This window comes from Notolabrus celidotus, chromosome 21 (assembly GCF_009762535.1).
Source record: "Notolabrus celidotus isolate fNotCel1 chromosome 21, fNotCel1.pri, whole genome shotgun sequence".
Classification (NCBI taxonomy): Eukaryota; Metazoa; Chordata; class Actinopteri; order Labriformes; family Labridae; genus Notolabrus; species Notolabrus celidotus.
Window position 1 is genome coordinate 151,330 of NC_048292.1, and position 22,068 is coordinate 173,397.

The 22,068-nt window shown below is 42.0% G+C and overlaps 1 protein-coding gene across 2 annotated transcripts in view; it reads left to right on the plus strand.

The window, feature by feature from the left end:
• The first annotated feature begins 885 nt into the window (after positions 1-885).
• tmem19 (transmembrane protein 19) overlaps positions 886-22,068 on the plus strand; it is a 23,561-nt gene continuing 2,378 nt past the window's right edge. The window contains exons 1-8 of one of the 2 annotated variants that reach the window (XM_034673442.1): positions 886-982; positions 10,831-10,978; positions 12,649-12,762; positions 18,953-19,090; positions 19,164-19,240; positions 19,319-19,496; positions 20,046-20,255; positions 22,065-22,068. The exon at positions 22,065-22,068 is cut by the window's right edge and continues 2,378 nt beyond it. In XM_034673442.1, the coding sequence (XP_034529333.1) occupies positions 980-982; positions 10,831-10,978; positions 12,649-12,762; positions 18,953-19,090; positions 19,164-19,240; positions 19,319-19,496; positions 20,046-20,255; positions 22,065-22,068 (872 nt within the window). In that variant the 5' untranslated portion in view covers positions 886-979. Of the gene's footprint in view, positions 983-8,478; positions 8,752-10,830; positions 10,979-12,648; positions 12,763-18,952; positions 19,091-19,163; positions 19,241-19,318; positions 19,497-20,045; positions 20,256-22,064 lie in introns of those variants that run through there. The other variant, XM_034673443.1, reaches the window with a different exon arrangement.

Sequence of the window (22,068 nt, forward strand, 5' to 3'; positions counted from 1 at the left end):
CGCTGCGTTGCGCTGCGCTGCGTTGCGCTGCGCTGCGTTGCGCTGCGTTGTTGCGCTGCGTTGCGCTGTGTTGCGTTGCATTGCGCTGCGCTGCGTTGCGCTGCGCTGAGCTGCATTGCGTTGAGTTGCACTGGGTTGTGTTGCGCTGAGCTTGGTTGCGCTGCTCTGTGTTGCGCTGCGCTGCATTGCGTTGTGCAGCGCGGCACTGCGCTGTGTTCCGTTGCGCTGCGTTGCATTGTGGTGGTCCAGTTGGGTTCTGTATTGTGGATCAAAATTGGTTGCAACTGATGTTTGAATTGTCCGTACTGTCTCATACTACATACTGAGACGATCCTCTACAATATGGAACAATGCTTTACTATATGATATGACTCAAATATATACCTCCCTATATTACACTGTACTATAAGATAAGAGGCATTGAGACACGATGCACATTTTTGTCCCCTGAGGCTCTTTATCAACAACCAAAATATGTGGAAGCTGTTTGAACTTTTAAAAACCTGTTTTTGTAAAATAATAATTACTTTAGACAACAATGTTTAGCAACAAGTGAGTTTCAAACTTTTGGGATCCTCCACATTAAGCACCGACTTCTGGTCAAAATTCAAAATGACCCTCAAATGAAATCACTGCAGTATCATTCAACGATCAATCATTCTCTTTCTCTCTCTCTCTCTCTCTCTCTCTCTCTCTCTCCTCTCTCTCTCTCTCCTCTCTCTCTCTCATCTCTCTCTCTCTCTCTCTCTCTCTCTCTCTCTCTCTCTCTCTCTCTCTCTCTCTCTCTCTCTCCCTCTCTCTCTCTCTCTCTCTCTCTCTCTCCCTCTCTCTCTCTCTCTCTCTCTCTCTCTCTCTCTCTCTCTCCCTCCCTCTTTCTCTCTCTTTCCAGGGGAGGATCTCCACTGTCCTTAAAAAGTGTCATCTGCTTCAAAGTTCCACACATCACTTTTGGTTATCCTCCTCCGATCCTCCCTGCTCAATGGTAAGTGACATCATCTGTCATCATGTCTCATGTGTCAGTTTGTGGTTGTTGTGTTGACAGCATGAGTTTCAGTGAACGTCTCTGACTGTATCAGGGTCTGAATCCTGCTGCAGGTGTTTTAATTCCAGCTGTGTCATTAGTGTTTTGTTCCTCTGAGCACGGCGTTTAGTCACACACTATGTTTCCTTCAAGAACTGAACATCAGTTCGATGCCAAGAGTTGCTCTCGAGGTAAACAGGCCGGGGTTTGTGTTGGTAATGACTGTGTCTTCTTTCAGGCTGTGAACTTATGGGGAAAGAAATCATGATGGCAGGCTGGTGTCTTTAGGGTGTTGGGACTGAATCTCTCCTTGGTTTAAAAAACGGGAACTATGCCAGAAAATGATATTAAAGTGACATTATGTGCAGTTACAAAAATACAAAACGGTGTTAGGAATCAGGAGAGAGAACATCATCCAAAAACATAATTTGGGGAAAACTGCATTTTTTAGTTTTTTCAAGAAAGGAAACCTATTTATCTTTTTTTTAGAAAAGCAAAAATAATCATGTTAGGATGCTTTTATGTTTAATTATGCCTCTAAAATAACTCTAAAGGAATACAATTATTTTAAATATATTTCTTAAAATCAAATCAAATTTGGATAAAATCAGGAAAGGCTCTACTATCAAAAAAAAAAAGTTAGATAACCGTTTTAATTTAACAAAGTTCAGATGCCTGCTGTAAAATAATAATAATGATAATAATAATAACATTATATGTAATAATAAGATAGTAGCAATTGGAAAGTTCAAACCTGAGGGGGTAAGAGAAGGAACAAGTAAAAAAAAATAATAATAATTGCATTTTTTTTCGTTTTTTTAAGCAAAGCAAACCTATTTATCTTTTTTAGAAAAACATAAATAATCATGTTAGGAAGCTTTAATGTTTAATTAAACCTCTTTAATTAAGTTGCATTAGTTTAACTGCAGTAAATCAAGAATACAAAGTCGTTTTCTTCCAGTTATATAATCCGTACGCTGTTCCACTCTTGGTCAGGGAATACGTCTTTAAAAAATTTGATCTAAAATGGAAATATATTTAAAAATATTAAATATATTTTACACAGATAAAGCCTCTGTATTATTAAATTTAAAGGGAATGCATTTATAATTTAAATTAGAATAAAAAAATGCAAAACGTGTGTTTTGTTTTTTTTTCCGTTGGTATCAGGAATATTTTCAGAAAAAGTAAAACTTGTGTTTTAAATGTATTTGCTGTCAGTTTACTTTGTTCTGGGAAATATCTTTTCAATATAAGACAAGGAAGTGATTTAATTTAAGAGTGAAAGCAGGTTTGAAGTTTTAGAAAATGTATATACACAATCTTCTTTCAAATTATGAATTTTAATCAACTCCTCAAAAACATCATAAAGCTATATTTATCTTCTTGTCTCATCACTCTGCTTGAAGCTATAAAGCTGCGATGACTTCTTCAAGCTGCTGCAGTGACGTCCACTTGACCTCAATGTACACAAATTCCCTGGAACTCAGCGTGAAATATGACACTGTGACGTTCTGACTTGTGTCTTCTTGCTGCATGAAACACAAAAAATATGACCGTGCAAAATATCCATGAAAATCAATCAGTTCTCCAAGAACATTAATAAACGGGAGACAAGAACCCTACAGAGATACTGTACGGCTGTACTGTACTATACTGTACTGAAGGGCTTCATGGTCAATATGCTTCTATGGTGATAATACTAAATGTCTATCAGGTATTTATTTAAAAGCTTAGCTAAGAGTGTTAGCATGTTAGTGGGTAAACAGATGCATGTGAAAATGATGGGAACTTTGTAAATTTGTAACATCAAGCATCCCAAACATTCTCTGACCTGATTTTGGCGATGAATGAAAAGTCATGAGGTCTCCATATCATGAGATCATACAGGATTGAGCAGATTAAAAACAGAAGTCAGTTTTAAAGAGGGTTCATTCTTTAAACACCATCCATATCTGTTCAAACATGAATAGACATTCAGACATTTTCATTGAGAGAACTGTGTCGGACTAAAACCACCACAAATGTCAGCCCCTCGATACCACCAGATGAGGATCCTGATAATAAGAAGAGAAGACTCGGCCTCTATCAAAGGGAGCATTTACTTAATCATTCTTGATTAGTCTCAGCTATACTTGATTTAAGTTGCTGATGCCACATGATAGTTTCATTAGGTTTCTCTAAAAGCCGTTCTGCTCAGAACAACCTGTTTGTGTCGGCGGGGAGAGGTCGGGTTTGGGGGATTTTTCTAATGTCATTAAAATGTTCTGAGATGACTGGGAAACATTTTACAGTCACATTCCCTGTTAAACAAATGTTTAATCTCTTATGATTCATACTTCCTGAAGAACAGAGGGACACAAATATGTTACTGCATGTTAATGATGATTCTCTGATGAGAGAGTTGGTTTAAACTAAGGAGCATATTTTATATATTTTTATGTTCAGAGATATCTAAAGTTTTGAAACCCTTTATAAGCGATTCATGGTTAGCTAATATGCAGATGATACAGTGCTGTTCAGGAATGGATTAAAGAGATCTTCAAAGATCCGGAGGCAGTTACTATTTCTGTCCACTTCATCAGATCATTTTCAAACTAAGGGGTGTTAATAAGATTGTGAAATACTGAGGTGGGAATTTTTGGTTAGGCAGTTTGCAGATGATACAACGCTGTTCAGTGATAAGTAAAGATACAGATTCAAAAGCAGCCTCAGTAGAGTCATCAGGCCTGTTCTGAAACAAGTGAAGTGAACTTTTGGCTGTGCATAGTGTTGATTTAAGAAACATATATTTGTATGTACACAGATATCTACATTTTGAGCACAATGGGGGAAAAGCCAAGGTTTGCTAATATGCAGACGATACAATCATTAGATCAATCTTTATTTGTATCAAATCACAACAAATGTTATCTCAAGACTCTTTTACAAACAGAGCAGGTCTAGACCACTCTATGTCAAATTATGAACAGAGACCCAACACCAAGACAGGATCAGACTCAGTCTGACCCCACCTTAATCCACCATGAGCATTACACCTCACAGTATTTAGCTAGTTACAGTGGAGAGGACAAACTTCCTTTAACAGGCAGAAACCTCCAGCAGGACCAGACTCATGTTAGACACACATCTGCTGAGACCGAGTTGGGTCTGGAAAGAGGGATAGAGAAGGATAAGAGAGAGAGAGAGAGAGAGAGAGAGAAAGAGAGAGAGAGAACTGACCTGAGCATAAAAAGAACTTGGTGTCAAAATCAATCTTTAGTCATACAGCGCAAAATCCCAACAAACGTTAATTCAAGACGTTTTTAAAAACAGAGCAGGTCTAGACTGGACTCTATGTTCTATTATTAACAAAGACCCAACATCAAGACCGGATCAGATCCAGTCCCCTCTTCAAGACAGGACTCAGTCTGATCTCATCTTAATCCACCATGAGCAGAGCACTTTGCAGCATTTAGCAAGTTACAGTGGCAAGGACAAACTTCCTTTAACAGGCAGAAACCTCCAGCAGGACCAGACTCATGTTAGACACACATCTGCTGAGACCGTGTTGGAGAGAGGGATAGAGGGAGATGAAGAGAGAGAGAGAGATGATAGTGGGGAGACGGATAGTAGTAGTTGTAGCAGCTTTTTTGGGGGGGTGAGGATCATTGTGTCTACTTTATATATTTTATATGTACGCAGATATCCAAGGTTTTGAAATAAGTGGGAGAGTTTTCATGGTTAAGTTAATATGCAGATGATGCAACGCTGTTTATCAAAAAGACAATATAATTGCTGGAACCATCTGGTCTGGTTCTAATCAATGCATGCAACAATTGGTGATTCTTTCTTGTAGTTAATGCAACAAAAATCTGTTTAAAAATGTGTTTATCATTAATTAACACAAGACTTCTTTTTGGCATTTTTAGTGAAATTCTTCGGTCCAAAGCGGACGTTTCTGCTGCTTATGTTCCTGTCGTATTTATGATACACTATATCAAAAAACTTAGAACTATATATCTGACTCTTTACTATTTGCAACGACTGTGAGTAACTTTAATTTAACTCTGTGATGCAGGAACAGTTAAAAAACTCAGAGTATCTGAGGTTCATTTACAACGACACAGATTATTGACAGTAAGTCAGAAGAGCTTTCCATCATGTGCTTGGGTCAGCGGTGTCGATACTTTGAGAAAGAGCCTTGTGCTCACCCATGTGATCACGGATTACAGGAAGAGTCTTGTGCACAGCTTCAAACGACATCAGAAGAACAGGACTTGTGTGATGTAGATGAAGTGTGTACGTATATTTCCCAGAATTAAGAAACGGTAGTTCATTCATTTCCTGGAAGCAGAGCCAATTAATATAGTGTCAGAACAGAAACGCTGAGGGTCATGTTTGGTCCTCTACTGTACCTCTTGCATCAATCTCTCCTTGTCCTCTCCTCAAGACCACATTTTACATAAATTATATCAAACCTATTTCTCTTAAATGTACAGCAGCTTTTCAATGAAACCTTTTTTTATTTTAAAGTAAGGAAAAGGATAAACTTTATTCCCTAAGGGGAAATTTGTCTTGGACACGGTACCACCAGTGGCTGCAATCACAGTCCATGCATCCATCATACTGTTACACACAACACACAAAGATAAACACAATAAACAATAAACGTCCACCCAGCCTCACAGCAATGGTGCACCTCATCCCACATATGAACACACTGGACACATATATGCACACCGGACACATATAAACACACCGGACACATTACAATGGCATTCTATTTAGCAGTGCTATGGCCGATGGGACAAAGCTTCTGCCAAACCGGGCTCGCCTACAGTATGGGGATCTGTATCTGCGACCGGAGGGGAGTAGTGTGAAGACTGAGTAGAGGGGGTGTTGGGGGTCCAGTGTTATAGTCCGTGCTCTGCTTTATTGCCAAGTGAGCTTGCACACACAAGGAATTTGACATGGTGAATGGAACACTGGTACTTGACAACGAGACAGTAAGGACACAACAAGACAGTAAGGACACAACAAGACAGTAAGGACACAACAAGACAGTAAGGACACAACAAGACAGTAAGGACACAACAAGACAGTAAGGACACAACAAGACAGTATGGACACAACAAGACAGTAAGGACACAACAAGACAGTAAGGACACAACGAGACAGTAAGTACACAACAAGACAGTAAGGACACAACAAGACAGTAAGGACACAACAAGACAGTATGGACACAACAAGACAGTAAGGACACAACAAGACAGTAAGTACACAACAAGACAGTAAGGACACAACAAGACAGTAAGGACACAACAAGACAGTATGGACACAACAAGACAGTAAGGACACAACAAGACAGTAAGGACACAACAAGACAGTATGGACACAACAAGACAGTAAGGACACAACAAGACAGTAAGGACACAACAAGACAGTATGGACACAACAAGACAGTAAGGACACAACAAGACAGTAAGGACACAACAAGACAGTATGGACACAACAAGACAGTAAGGACACAACGAGACAGTATGGACACAACAAGACAGTAAGGACACAACAAGACAGTATGGACACAACAAGACAGTAAGGACACAACAAGACAGTAAGTACACAACAAGACAGTATGGACACAACAAGACAGTAAGGACACAACAAGACAGTAAGGACACAACAAGACAGTAAGGACACAACAAGACAGTAAGGACACAACAAGACAGTAAGGACACAACAAGACAGTAAGGACACAACAAGACAGTAAGTACACAACAAGACAGTAAGGACACAACAAGACAGTAAGGACACAACAAGACAGTATGGACACAACAAGACAGTATGGACACAACAAGACAGTAAGTACACAACAAGACAGTAAGTACACAACAAGACAGTATGAACACAACAAGACAGTAAGGACACAACAAGACAGTATGGACACAACAAGACAGTAAGTACACAACAAGACAGTAAGGACACAACAAGACAGTAAGGACACAACAAGACAGTATGGACACAACAAGACAGTAAGGACACAACAAGACAGTAAGGACACAACAAGACAGTATGGACACAACAAGACAGTAAGGACACAACAAGACAGTAAGGACACAACAAGACAGTATGGACACAAGAAGACAGTATGGACACAACAAGACAGTATGGACACAACAAGACAGTAAGGACACAACAAGACAGTAAGTACACAACAAGACAGTATGGACACAACAAGACAGTAAGGACACAACAAGACATAAAGGACACAACAAGACAGTAAGGACACAACAAGACAGTATGGACACAACAAGACAGTAAGGACACAACAAGACAGTAAGGACACAACAAGACAGTAAGGACACAACAAGACAGTAAGGACACAACAAGACAGTATGGACACAACAAGACAGTAAGGACACAACAAGACAGTATGGACACAACAAGACAGTAAGGACACAACAAGACATAAAGGACACAACAAGACAGTATGGACACAACAAGACAGTAAGGACACAACAAGACAGTAAGGACACAACAAGACAGTATGGACACAACAAGACAGTAAGGACACAACAAGACAGTATGGACACAACAAGACAGTAAGGACACAACAAGACAGTAAGGACACAACAAGACAGTAAGGACACAACAAGACAGTAAGGACACAACAAGACAGTAAGGACACAACAAGACAGTAAGGACACAACAAGACAGTAAGGACACAACAAGACAGTATGGACACAACAAGACAGTAAGTACACAACAAGACAGTAAGGACACAACAAGACTGTATGGACACAACAAGACAGTATGGACACAACAAGACAGTAAGGACACAACAAGACAGTAAGGACACAACAAGACAGTAAGGACACAACAAGACAGTATGGACACAACAAGACAGTATGGACACAACAAGACAGTAAGTACACAACAAGACAGTAAGTACGCAACAAGACAGTATGGACAATAAATAAAGAGACCTAAAATCTAATCTAAAAATTCTAAATAAGAATAAAGACCCACAAAAGGTCAAGAAGTACTTTTAAAGACATGAATAAGTTAAATTGGCCTAAGCCAGAGTGGACATTTTAGTAGAGTAATATAATAATAAATTATGTTATGGATTGAATTACAATATTGTAAGCTTAAAGAATACCATTTTCATTGTTTTATGTTTTCACAGGCTTTCTTATAAGAGAAAAACTCACAAGGAAATTAAATATACCCAGTTTTACTTCCATAATACTTAAATAGGCCTAATTTTACCAAAATATTACAAAAATCAATAAATAATTATTATAAATATCATTATCATCATCACTTTTATTATTTTAGTATCTAATACATAAGCTGTTATTTCCCCCATGCCTCACTCATGTACTGTTACAGTATACAGTGTATGCTTTTAATGAGGCTACTGTCCCTTTAAGAACTATCAACGGTTTGTTACCGGAAGTGGTCCGTTAATTAAATGTCCCGGTCCGACCCTCTTTCCCCTCCGGTCCCCGTCATGTGTTTAGTACCGAGCCTGGGTTGAGTGCTGGTATTATTTCACAGGGTTGCTAGTTTCTAAAAAAATGAGCTGAGTTTATTAAATTATTGGATTTAAATTCACCTTTTTATTAAAGCGAACACCTGAAGGGTTAAAGGTTCGAGCGGGGAGTGTAGAGCTAACTCAGCTAGCATTGCTAACAAGCTTTCAGAGTAAAGATCTGAAGTCACGATGGATCCGGAGATATGTGGTGAGTTCACCTTTACTTTAACATTATTGTGTATTTAACAGTTTAAAGAGGTCAATATGTGACTCATTAGATTTAAAGAGGACGAAAGGAACATTTATTAATAACTGTGTCTGTGGCTGCTACAGTATCTTATGATGTCTCTCTGCTTTATTAACTATAACAGTTTAATCAACCACTTTAAAGGACAACATCTTATCTCATTCTTTCTCCTGCTGATAACAGACACACTCTTTAGTTGTGTATTAATATTGTTTTTGTGTACACATACATCTGTAACATTGCCCATTACATAATGAAGCTAAAATCCTGCAGATTCACTTGATAAGACAGAATTTAGGGTGTCCTCGTGAGCTCCTAAAACAGGCTTCATCTTGCTGTGATGAAAAAAGAGATGTTAACTGATAAACTGTGCATATCAGTGATGGGTCATAAACACACAGAGGATGTTTTGTGTGTAAATGTTAGGCACCATCAGCAGTCTGAGCTGAGTCTCTGCACTTTTAAATCACCTCTTTGTGTTTCCTGCACAGTGTTGTCTCTGTTCGGCTGCAGGGGAAGGATGCTAGCAAGCTGTGGGAGAAAAATGCACTCAAAAAATATGATACCTGAGGGAAATATGAACCTGGACGTGTGCCAGAGCAGCTTGTGATGTTACAATTATTATTATTATTATTGAGTCTGGAGTGTTAGCCTCTAATAACCTAAACGCAGGCATGAGTGGGTGTGTCTCATGGTGTGTATGGACCGTGACTAAACATGGAACAGATCAGATCTGTGCTCAGTGGAAGGCATCCTTTGGCTTTGGATCATCTCAGGACTCCATCAGGGCTCAGAGTACAGGACAGCCTGATTGACAGCCTCATGTCTGTGTGGTTAAATGTTATATAGTCTTCTAGCCAGCGCTTGTGGGGAGGTGGCCACCCTGCTGCCTGGTTGGATGAGATCCTGCATTCTTGTGGAGCAACCCTGAAATGAAATATGGCGTTCACAGGGTTTGGCGTGACGCTTCTGATACTTTGGTCCAGAAGAAGTCTTGGCTTAGACAGGCCCAAAACATGCGTCTGAGGGTGCCTGGGTTTGAACCCAATGCTTTACTTTAAACTGTAGTAACCCACATCTGACACGAGTCCCCAAGCTCTCTGTCATATTACCCCGGATGTGTCCACATGAAGTTCTGCCTCCCCCTCATGTTTAAAGCGGTCTAATGAGGGGCAGGATGAAGATTAAAGATAACTTTATTGACTTGTATCTTTGACATGCATGTGTCATAAGAACACACACTCACACATTACAAAAGAAGACATATATGCAGCTACTTTAAGGAGGACACCAGGTTTTTAAAGGGACAGTATAAAGTGCCTGTGATGTGTGATTAGTCAGGATTTCCTAAAATAGAAGGATTGAACAGATATTCAATGTTCCAATGTCATTTAGCAGACGCTTTTATCCAAAGTGACGTACATACGAGAACAAGAACAACACAAGCAAAGATCTAGACAAGAGGAAACAAGATCAGTAAGAGGAACAAAGAGCTTCAAGTCCATTTGGGTGCAGGTCCTGCCAAGCAGTGTAAAGACAATGCACAAAGTAAATAAAGAACATCTACAATGAAGCAACCAAACCATTTAAGACCTTCCATTATCATCATCAACAATTAACATCACCACAATAATGACCAAAGTACCAAGTGCTGGGTCACTCCAGACCTGAACACAGAGTCCCAGAGTAGAGCAGGACAGTGTGAGTCAACTGTAGCTGGAAGACATGATCTGCCACTGGGGACAACAGTGGAGAACAGTCTAGCTAAGTGCATTGTGCTTCCTAAAGGCAGAACTTGGCATTTCTGACTGTCTGTCGGCCATCTTGGTAGGGGAAATAATGCTCAAAGATTTATTTTTGCAGCTCAGATTGTAGATAAAATCATGGTCACTCTAACTTTGCCTCTTTGTCTGTCTGTCTGTCTGTCTGTCTGTCTGTGTCTGTCTGTCTGTCTGTGTGTCTGTCTGTCTGTCTGTCTGTCTGTCTGTCTGTCTGTCTGTCTGTCTGTCTGTCTGTCTGTGTCTGTCCGTCCCTCTGCAGCCCCGTCTCTCCGCCAGCATGGGCTCTGAAAGCGACGTGCTGATGAAGGAATACCTCAAGATGATGACTGATATGATTGTGCTGTGTGCCACTCTGGCACTGTCCCTCTTCTTCTGGATCACCTCCCTCACCATCAGCTCCTACTACGGTGAGTCTCTTCATTTGTTTCCTTTCTGCAGACTCACGTCCAGTTACATGAAACCAAACAAAGACAAGAAGAGTGAGATCATGAGTCCCTCCAACATTCCTAACGGGTCATTAAGTGGTAAAAGCCAAACTGACATGCCTGTCAGCCTCGTTTTCATGGGGAACATGACTTCATGAACCGTGGTTGTTAGATTCCCTTACCGCGTCATCGTCTCATGGCTGCGTTGATTATGGGCGTATTTCTGGCCGAGTTGGTCATGGTGGGGTCAGTCTGGTTAACCTTAATGACTTCTTTGTCTGAGCAGAAAGTCGCCTGTAGCCGTGTGTACAAATATTCATCTGTGTTTTTAAAATCTGATATAAGAGAAGCAGATTCAAGAAGCAGCTTCAGACGTTAAAGCCTGGTTGATTCTTTCCTGAGTCCTTCATTAACGACGTCGACCGCCCAGAAGTCTCACAAGTTATTTAAAAATGCATCTTTAAAGTCAAATGTTCCTGAAACAACATTATGAGTAATAATCACATGGTTTCACCGCAGCCACGCCCCCTTCAGGACTCTATCCTCAGGTCCTGAGTCTGTTCATTCAAGAGGAAGTGAGCTCAGACAGTGACCGATCATTTCGCCCCAAAGTCAGGACAGCATTTATTTTCTAAAGCTAAATGTCTTTCAAACATTTAGACATTCAAAGGTTATATTCAGACTAATTAATCAGGGGTTAATTGATCTTGTCTCAGTCTCAGCTGCGCACTCTCTCATATATCAACACTTATATATATAAACATATCTCCTCTCCTTATCAGTGCTGCCATATCTCAAGAAACAAACATTAAAAGGACTCAAATATTGATTTAAGAAGTGTTTTTTCTTTGCATAAAAGTGCTTGTGTTGCTTCCACTGCCGAAGTGCAGAAAGCTGCACTTCCTTGAGTGTCCACTTGAGGCTACAAAAACCAAGAAGACCCATCAGAGGGTTTATCTTGAGTCAGTATTTCCAATATGGCAACCTCATCTTTGGGCTTCAAGAGCCTGTTTTATTCTTCTCAAATTAACTCTGAGGTGTTTCTTTTTTTTTCTTTTTTTTACTTTATTTATTTATTTTTTCATTAAACATGGAAAAAACACAACACAGAACATTCCTTGACAACATCACAGAGAATGTATGACAGTGTGAGGAAAAAGAGAATAAATCAAAGAGAAAGAAACACATTGGGGCCTTGAAAGCTGAATAAAACTAATAATGAAGTAAGTGCATAGTGAAGACATTAAATCACAATGCACAGTTCCCTTTAGTTAAAGAGATACATTGCTATAGTTTCCACTGTACCCCTGGAGGTGGCTGTGAGTTCATCCATTTTATTATCACCATTTTCCTAGCAGTCATCTACTTGTCTTCAGGGGTTAGATGGAAAAGAAACTGGCTTGGGGTGAATAGTGAATCCATTCCCAGAACTGTATCTATCTCGCTCTTTACCCCTTTCCAGAAAGGAAGTATTAATGTGAGGGTATCTGTGCTACCAGGACTCTGCTCCCTGCATCTCTTAATCATGCTCCCAAAATACCTCAACGATTCCTTGAAGCGTCCACCTTCCTTTGTTTTGATAATTGAAATGTAAAAGTATCACATACTGATCTCTCACACTGATAGACTGATTTGTTTGAATGTCTCCACAGGTACTCTACAGCCGGTGTCACCATGGCGGTGGCTGTTCTCCATCCTGGTCCCTCTTGTGCTGACGATCAGAGCGCTGAAGAGTCGCAGTCTGGACAAATCAGGAGCCCTCGGAGGTGAGTGAAAATCCACCAGGGGGACTGATATGACTTAAAAAAATATAAAGACTGCAGTTCCTCGAGCGTCCACTAGAGGCTGGCTGCAGAAACACCAGAAACCACATACACACCCATTCACAGAGACGATCTTTGCAGCAGAAATAAACATGCTAACTTTTAGCTTCACATTGAAACAAGGAAGTAACATCCTTCCTCTAGCGTCATCACAAACATCTTTTATGGAAAGTTCAGATGTTAATCTTTAAAGCAAATGTCCTGATCTTATCTCAGCATGTTCACATTAAACTCAGACTCAGCTGTGACCGTGGAGAATGTTAGAAAAAGGATCTGCGTATCTCCACAACCTTTTTAAAATCAATCGATTTGAAGCGTAAGTTTAAAAACTATAGATTAGCATTTATCTGGATTCAGCTGCGTAAAGTTTGAAGTGATGACATCAAACCCGTCTAATCCACCGTACCTCGGTCCTCAGTGAAGACGTCACTCTCCATCACTGAGGCGGCTTTAATCCCAGAGTCCTTCTGAGTAAAACCACGAGAGAGCGTCCCGTAGGAACAACGCGGCGTCTCTCTCTCGAGGACATGTGGGAGAGTCTCTCCGTGAGATCACCCCGTCTGCGGCGCTCCACGTCGAGCCTCCTCACGCCGTCTTAATGTTGCTTTTGTCTCGGGCAGACTTCAAAGGTTTCCTGATATGTGGTGGTTTTAATTTGTTCCAGATAATCTGTTCATGCTCTAATCTGATTAATCCTCTATCATCATCACCTGCTCTCCTCAATGATTTATTTGTCCCCTTTTAATCCACCGCTTCGTTTCTCACAGTCGAACAAGCGAGAGTGATTCAAAGTCTCAAACCTCAAAGTATAAAAAGAAAACGCCGTCTCATGTTCAAGAAAATAATCCAGAATAGATTTACTGTCCTGGAATACAGAGCGCTTTATTTATAACACAAACCAACAACTATTTATTTATCTGTTTGTTTATTTATCTGTTTGTTTATTTATCTGTTTATTTATTTATCTGTTTGTTTATTTATCTGTTTATTTATTTATCTGTGTGGGTTTAGGAGAAGCAGGAACACAACTCCTGCAGGAATGCAAATGTTTGTGGAAATATCAAACACACATGATAATCACGAGTATTTTATTGGTGAGTTGATCGACCTGCAGGAACTTTTGATTCCACAGATCACAAACAATGATCAAGGAAACTAGAGAAGCATGTTTGAACTTTCCATCAGTTATATTTGCAGTGTTACCAATCACTTTAAATATGTTATTCATGCTGAGGATGCAAAAAAAATGTGTCTGGTACAGATTTAAAGGAACCTGAAATTCTCAAAACTTGGTTTGATGTTGATAAATTCTCTCTTAATATTAAGAAAACTAAATGTATGGTGACCAAAAGGAAATAAATGGGATATTATGTTAAAAAATCTCTTCATTATATTGAAGGTCCTGTATAAATCTAGACATATAGTGAATTGTAAGACCTAACATTGTTCCTTACATGTCTCATTGTGTAGAGGTGTTCTCCCTCTCTCCAACACGGTCTCAGCAGATGTGTGTCTAACATGAGTCTGGTCCTGCTGGAGGTTTCTGCCTGTTAAAGGAAGTTTGTCCTTGCCACTGTAACTTGCTAAATGCTGCAAAGTGCTCTGCTCATGGTGGATTAAGATGAGATCAGACTTATTTATGTTCAATTTACATGTTACATCAAAAAGTAATACAATTAAAATAAACAAAATATATATATATATAGCTATGACAAAGTGAATACTTATGCACATGCAATATTTGAGTGTTTCATTTTTAATTAAATTGCAAAAATTTCTACAAAACATTTTTCACTTTGTCATTATGGGGTACTGTTTGGAGAATGTTGAGGGAAAAGATGAATTTAATCAATTTTGGAATAAGGCTGTAACACAACAAAATGTAAAAAAAAGTGAAGGGGTCTGAAGACTTCCCGTACCCACTGTATACATATATATTTAAATGAACTAAAAAAAAAAACAATAAAAAAGTTACAACAAAAAACTATTTAAAAAAATGTAATTAAGCAAATATCTCCAACAATAAATACATAAACTGAAAAATGATAATGTAATGTGTTCTGTGCTGTTGGCAGCTGTTAGCTGATGTTAGCCGCTGGTCGTTGCTGTCTTCCTGTTTAGAAAGGGAACTGGTCTGGATGTGTGTGTCCCTGTTAGCTGATGCTAGCCGCTGGTCGTTGCTGTCTTCCTGTTTAGAAAGGGAACTGGTCTGGATGTGTGTGTCCCTGTTAGCTGATGTTAGCCGCTGGTCGTTGCTGTCTTCATGTTTAGAAAGGGAACTGGTCTGGATGTGTGTGTCCCTGTTAGCTGACGTTAGCCGCTGGTCGTTGCTGTCTTCATGTTTAGAAAGGGAACTGGTCTGGATGTGTGTGTCCCTGTTAGCTGATGCTAGCCGCTGGTCGTTGCTGTCTTCCTGTTTAGAAAGGGAACTGGTCTGGATGTGTGTGTCCCTGTTAGCTGACGTTAGCCGCTGGTCGCTGCTGTCTTCCTGTTTAGAAAGGGAACTGGTCTGGATGTGTGTGTCCCTGTTAGCAGATGTTAGCCGCTGGTCGTTGCTGTCTTCCTGTTTAGAAAGGGAACTGGTCTGGATGTGTGTGTCCCTGTTAGCTGACGTTAGCCGCTGGTCGTTGCTGTCTTCCTGTTTAGAAAGGGAACTGGTCTGGATGTGTGTGTCCCTGTTAGCTAACGTTAACCGCTGGTCGTTGCTGTCTTCCTGTTTAGAAAGGGAACTGGTCTGGATGTGTGTGTCCCTGTTAGCTAACGTTAGCCGCTGGTCGTTGCTGTCTTCCTGTTTAGAAAGGGAACTGGTCTGGATGTGTGTGTCCCTGTTAGCTGATGCTAGCCGCTGGTCGTTGCTGTCTTCCTGTTTAGAAAAGGAACTGGTCTGGATGTGTGTGTCCCTGTTAGCTGATGTTAGCCGCTGGTCGTTGCTGTCTTCATGTTTAGAAAGGGAACTGGTCTGGATGTGTGTCCCTGTTAGCTGATGCTAGCCGCTGGTCGTTGCTGTCTTCATGTTTAGAAAGGGAACTGGTCTGGATGTGTGTCCCTGTTAGCTGATGTTAGCCGCTGGTCGTTGCTGTCTTCATGTTTAGAAAGGGAACTGGTGTGGATGTGTGTGTCCCTGTTAGCTGATGCTAGCTGCTGGTCGTTGCTGTCTTCATGTTTAGAAAGGGAACTGGTCTGGATGTGTGTGTCCCTGTTAGCTGATGTTAGCCGCTGGTCGTTGCTGTCTTCCTGTTTAGAAAGGGAACTGGTCTGGATGTGTGTGTCCCTGTTAGCTGACGTTAGCCGCTGGTCGTTGCTGTCTTCCTGTTTAGAAAGGGAACTGGTCTGGATGTGTGTCCCTGTTAGCTGATGCTAGCCGCTGGTCGTTGCTGTCTTCATGTTTAGAAAGGGAACTGGTCTGGATGTGTGTCCCTGTTAGCTGTTGGTTCAGGAATGTTTGTCTTCTATAATTTGTTAGGATCTAGGTTATCTTTACGTGACGTCAAACGATCTGTTCTTCAGGGAATCTTTCTTAGAAAACAGAAATAATTATTAATAACTTGTTTTTATTGGGGACACACACACACACACACACACACACACAACCACACACACACAATGAGAGAGCTGTTTAAAATGGTTACCAAGTATTTCTGGATGTTGTTGTCCTCTGCGTGTCGTTGCTGAGTAGTTTTCTTTAAAGATCATTTTTTTATCACCTTCATCTGATTGAGACCGTTGAAGATCTAATCTGACCTTTGAAAGCAGATTATTATCCAGCTGTTGACGCACTAAAACCGCCACAAAGGAGACTTCTGCCACCCGGTCTGAAGTGACGGTGACAGTCAGGAGATTTCTGGGAAGCTCTTTTAATAAAGCGGATTTAATTTGGCGATGTCAGAAATATGAATTAAACCTTTTCTTTTTTTTATGTAAGTCAACTCATGTTATCGTCCATCTTTATTACTGAAACCACCAAATAAATGAATTTAACACTCCCAGAAATAAAACCTCTAATGAAAGGGTCACAAGAGAGCCACCATGGAACGTGCCCCGACCATAACTGAACATTAATAAGAGAGTTGTTGAGATTAAAGTCGCTTTGATGAACGTTCTCTGAGAAAGCACAAATATAAATAAACAACTTTCACATGATTCAAGCTGCTGGACAAAACATCCAAAATATCCTGTTCTTATATAAAAGCAAGGACAGAAATGTGTGCGGTGCATGAGCAGGAATTTAAATCATTATTAAAATGTTGTGTAAGCGTGGACACACACACACACACACACACACACACACACACACACACACACACACACACACACACACACACACACACACAGACACACTCAGTCCAGAGAGCTTTACGATGGCGGAGGACTCAGACCGTCTCTCAGACCGTCTCTCAGACCGTCTCTCAGACCGTCTCTCTGACCGTCTCTCTGACCGTCTCTCTGAGCGTCTCTCTGAGCGTCTCTCAGACCGTCTCTCTGACCGTCTCTCTGACCGTCTCTCAGACCGTCTCTCAGACCGTCTCTCTGAGCGTCTCTCAGACCGTCTCTCAGACCGTCTCTCAGACCGTCTCTCTGAGCGTCTCTTAGACCGTCTCTCTGAGCGTCTCTCAGACCGTCTCTCAGACCGTCTCTCTGACCGTCTCTCAGACCATCTCTCTGACCGTCTCTCAGACCGTCTCTCAGACCGTCTCTCTGACCGTCTCTCTGACCGTCTCTCTGACCGTCTCTCAGACCATCTCTCTGACCGTCTCTCTGACCGTCTCTCAGACCGTCTCTCTGACCGTCTCTCTGACCGTCTCTCAGACCGTCTCTCTGAGCGTCTCTCAGACCGTCTCTCAGACCGTCTCTCAGACCGTCTCTCAGACCGTCTCTCTGAGCGTCTCTCAGACCGTCTCTCAGACCGTCTCTCTGAGCGTCTCTCAGACCGTCTCTCAGACCGTCTCTCTGAGCGTCTCTCAGACCGTCTCTCAGACAGTCTCTCTGACCGTCTCTCTGACCGTCTCTCAGACAGTCTCTCAGACCGTCTCTCAGACCGTCTCTCAGACAGTCTCTCTGACAGTCTCTCTGACCGTCTCTCTGACCGTCTCTCAGACCGTCTCTCTGACCGTCTCTCAGACCGTCTCTCAGACCGTCTCTCAGACCGTCTCTCTGACAGTCTCTCAGACCGTCTCTCAGACCGTCTCTCTCAGACCGTCTCTCAGACCGTCTCTCAGACCGTCTCTCTCAGACCGTCTCTCTGCAGACCGTCTCTCTGCAGACCGTCTCTCTGACCGTCTCTCAGACCGTCTCTCAGACCGTCTCTCAGACCGTCTCTCTGAGCGTCTCTTAGACCGTCTCTCTGAGCGTCTCTCAGACCGTCTCTCAGACCGTCTCTCAGACCGTCTCTCAGACCGTCTCTCAGACCGTCTCTCTGACCGTCTCTCAGACCGTCTCTCAGACCGTCTCTCAGACCGTCTCTCTGACCGTCTCTCAGACCGTCTCTCAGACCGTCTCTCTGACCGTCTCTCAGACCGTCTCTCAGACCGTCTCTCAGACCGTCTCTCAGACCGTCTCTCAGACCGTCTCTCTGACCAGCTCTCTGACCGTCTCTCTGAGCGTCTCTTAGACCGTCTCTCAGACCGTCTCTCTGACCGTCTCTCTGACAGTCTCTCTGACCGTCTCTCTGACCGTCTCTCTGACCGTCTCTCTGACCGTCTCTCAGACCGTCTCTCAGACCGCCTCTCAGACCGTCTCTCAGACCGTCTCTCAGACCGTCTCTCTGACCGTCTCTCAGACCGTCTCTCAGACCGTCTCTCTGAGCGTCTCTCAGCTCGTCTCTCAGCTCGTCTCTCTGAGCGTCTCTCTGAGCGTCTCTCTGAGCGTCTCTCTGAGCGTCTCTCTGAGCGTCTCTCAGACAGTCTCTCAGACAGTCTCTCAGACCGTCTCTCAGACCGTCCCTCAGACCGTCTCTCTGACCGTCTCTCAGACCGTCTCTCAGACCGTCTCTCAGACCGTCTCTCAGACCGTCTCTCAGACAGTCTCTCTGACCGTCTCTCAGACCGTCTCTCAGACCGTCTCTCAGACCGTCTCTCAGACCGTCTCTCAGACCGTCTCTCAGACCGTCTCTCTGATCTGTTATTTCTCCTCTCAGCTCTCCTGGTCGGGTTCGTTCTGACGATGGCGAACTTCAGCTTCTTCTCCTCCCTGCTGGCCTTCTTCATCACCTCCTCCAGACTCACCCGCTGGGGCGGAGCGCAGAAGAAGAAGATAGACGCCGACTACAAAGAAGGTGAGGGGGAGAGGAAGTCAGTGTTTGATCTGCGTCAGAATGAACGAGTCCTGATCTCTGTGTTTGTGTTCAGGCGGACAGAGGAACTGGCTTCAGGTTTTCTGTAACGGGGGAGTTCCTGCAGAGCTCGCCCTGCTCTACATGATCGAGGTAAACACACGCCGCTCACCTGAAGACTCAAACGTGACTCATCTGTTCAGTCTGTGTTAACGCGGTCTCTGTGTCCAGGTGGGTCCGGGTGAGATGCCCATAGACTTCAGTAAGCAGTACTCCGCCTCCTGGATGTGTCTCTCTCTGCTGGGGGCGCTCGCCTGCAGCACAGGGGACACCTGGGCGTCAGAGGTGGGGCCTGTGCTCAGCCAATCACAGCCCAAACTCATCACCACATGGCAGGAAGTCCCAGCAGGTAAGAAGAGAAGTTTCCCTTCAGGATCCCAGTGTGTCAGTCTAAGCCTATAGCAGCAGAATTAAGACCTGGTCCAAGCCTGATCCAGCTCTAACTATAAGCTTTATCAAAAAGGAAAGTTTGAAGCCTACTCTTAAAAGTAGAGAGGGGGTCTGCCTCCCGGACCCTGACTGGTAGATGATTCCAAAGGGGGAGGGGCCTGATAACTGAAGGTTATTGTAACAGGTGTTGTTAGTGAGACGTTATTTAAAGTGTTGTTCCTGAGAATCTTTGACTCTCAGTCTTTAATGAGGTCAGTTTACTTAAAGCTTCCTCCCTGAGTGTAAACACAGACTCGCTCTCTGTGAGGACGTTTGCATGAAATCAAAGATGACACGGACACAAGAGAAGAAGTCCCGCTCCTCTCTCCTAAAGGTCACTCTTCTCGGAAGTTCTCCTCCTAAATCTGTTTGGTTCCACTCTGCATGAGGTCTAATATTCATCCCTTCATTCCTACAAAGACACGTCTCTTCACTCAGAGCGTCTCTTCTTCTTCTTCTCCTCTTCCAGGAACAAACGGAGGAGTAACCACCGTCGGACTGGTCGCCAGCTTCCTGGGCGGCTTTACGGTGGGCGCCGCGTACTTCGTGACGCAGCTCCTGTTCCTCAGCGACCTTCACCTGTCCGACCCACAGTGGCCAATCATGGTGTACGGGGGCGTGGCCGGCCTGCTGGGGTCCATGCTGGACTCGTTCCTGGGAGCTCACATGCAGTACTCAGGTAGGAACGAGTGATAACGGAGGACAGAGTGAGAGCGACAGATTCAGATTCAGAATCAGCTGTGTTACATACTTGATTCTGATTGGTCACAAGAAACCACATAACAGCAAAAGCAACCTGATCACACGTCTGATCAAATCACTCCACAGAGAGTCCGGCACACTGTGGCACAAACATTAGTTCCTCCACTTGTCTTGGGGTCCAGCTCACCCACTTCTGATACCCCTCACTTAGAAACTGTAGACTCTACTTGGTGTAGAAAATGTAATATAAGCTCTTTTCACTTTTTAAACTCCTGAACTTCCACAACTTTTTAAAGAGATCTTACAGCAGGAAGTAATAAAGTCTGGGAGGATGTCCTTATATGGTTTGTTTTGGCTCTTTAAATATTTTATGAAACGGCAGATATTCACATTTAAGAGGCTAAAACTTCACATTTTTACATTTTTGCATAAATTTGGGCCCTGTGAGGAGTTTTGAACTGGCTGAAAAACAGACTGAAAAGGATACTGATGCCTCTTTATGACCTTTAATAGCAAACAAGACCATCTGCAGCAACACTGACACCTTCTCTGTTGTCATTTTTAATGCCTGAAACCGCCCTGAGGGGGGTCGGTCCCAGACCAGATGATGGACATCTCTTCAGAAACAGACTTTTCATGGAAAGAATCACATTGCCTGATAATGTTGACTGTTGAACACAACAGGATGAGGCTTTTGTTGAAGACACTACTTTTGCATTTACAGGACAAGAGATAAGAGGTATCACTTTGTCCACAAGGGGGCGCCAGAATCGATACAAAACAAAAGTTCCTCACAGCAGCTTTAAGCTCCAAAATATCTCACACATGACGGTGAATTTGAACACTTCAGTACTTCATTTATTCATTTACAAACTAACACAGTTACCTTCTTATTATAAGTTTATAATGATGAATGAGGAATACCTGAGTCAAACGTCTGTCCTACAGCTCTCTGTTCAGTCAGCTGATTATTCAGAGAGGCTCTGATGATGCATCAGTTTTTATCTTGAATTAATTGCTGACTGTTTTGATGGTTACTACCTCTTAAATTCTTATTTCATTATTTATAAAAGTAATAATAAGAATAATAACAGTAATAATAATAAAAAAGTAGACATATATAAATATTTAAATATTATAAAATGAAATTATAAGAATGTAAAAGTATATAAATGTTAATGATATATATATATTTATTTATTTATATATTTATATAATTTTCAATTCTTATAATTTCATTATATATATATTATTTATGTTTATACTTTTAAATTATTTCAATTTCCTTATTTAATAATAAATAATACATTTTTTTTTATTGGATCATTGAATTAATTCGATCTCCTTCAATATGAATATTTTCTCTGTCCTCTGTGAGAGTAATCTTATTGGTTCAGTGACAACGAGAGGCTGTCATCTTGTTCTTTGGGAAACATCATGTGAAGAAATTGTTGATCTGTAAAAAAAGAAAGTGAATGCATTTTAAGATGCACCTTGGAGGCTGAAACCCCGTCCACACTCTTCAAATTGTGTGTAAATGTCCCTCAGCTGCTCTGCACCGCCCTCTGCTGGTCAAAAAGTGACTTACAGTGTAAGTGCTCTGCTTCAGGGTTCCCTCTCTTTAACATGTTTACATCACTCTCTCTTCTGGAGAAGTGTTAGTCATCTAACTGATGAATGTGATTTGGACTCAGGTGTTATAGTTCTACAGCTTTTTATCAAACCTTTAATAAGTGAGCAGAAGAAGAAGAAATGTCCTAACAGAAGTCCTCATCTCTCTCCTCAGGGTT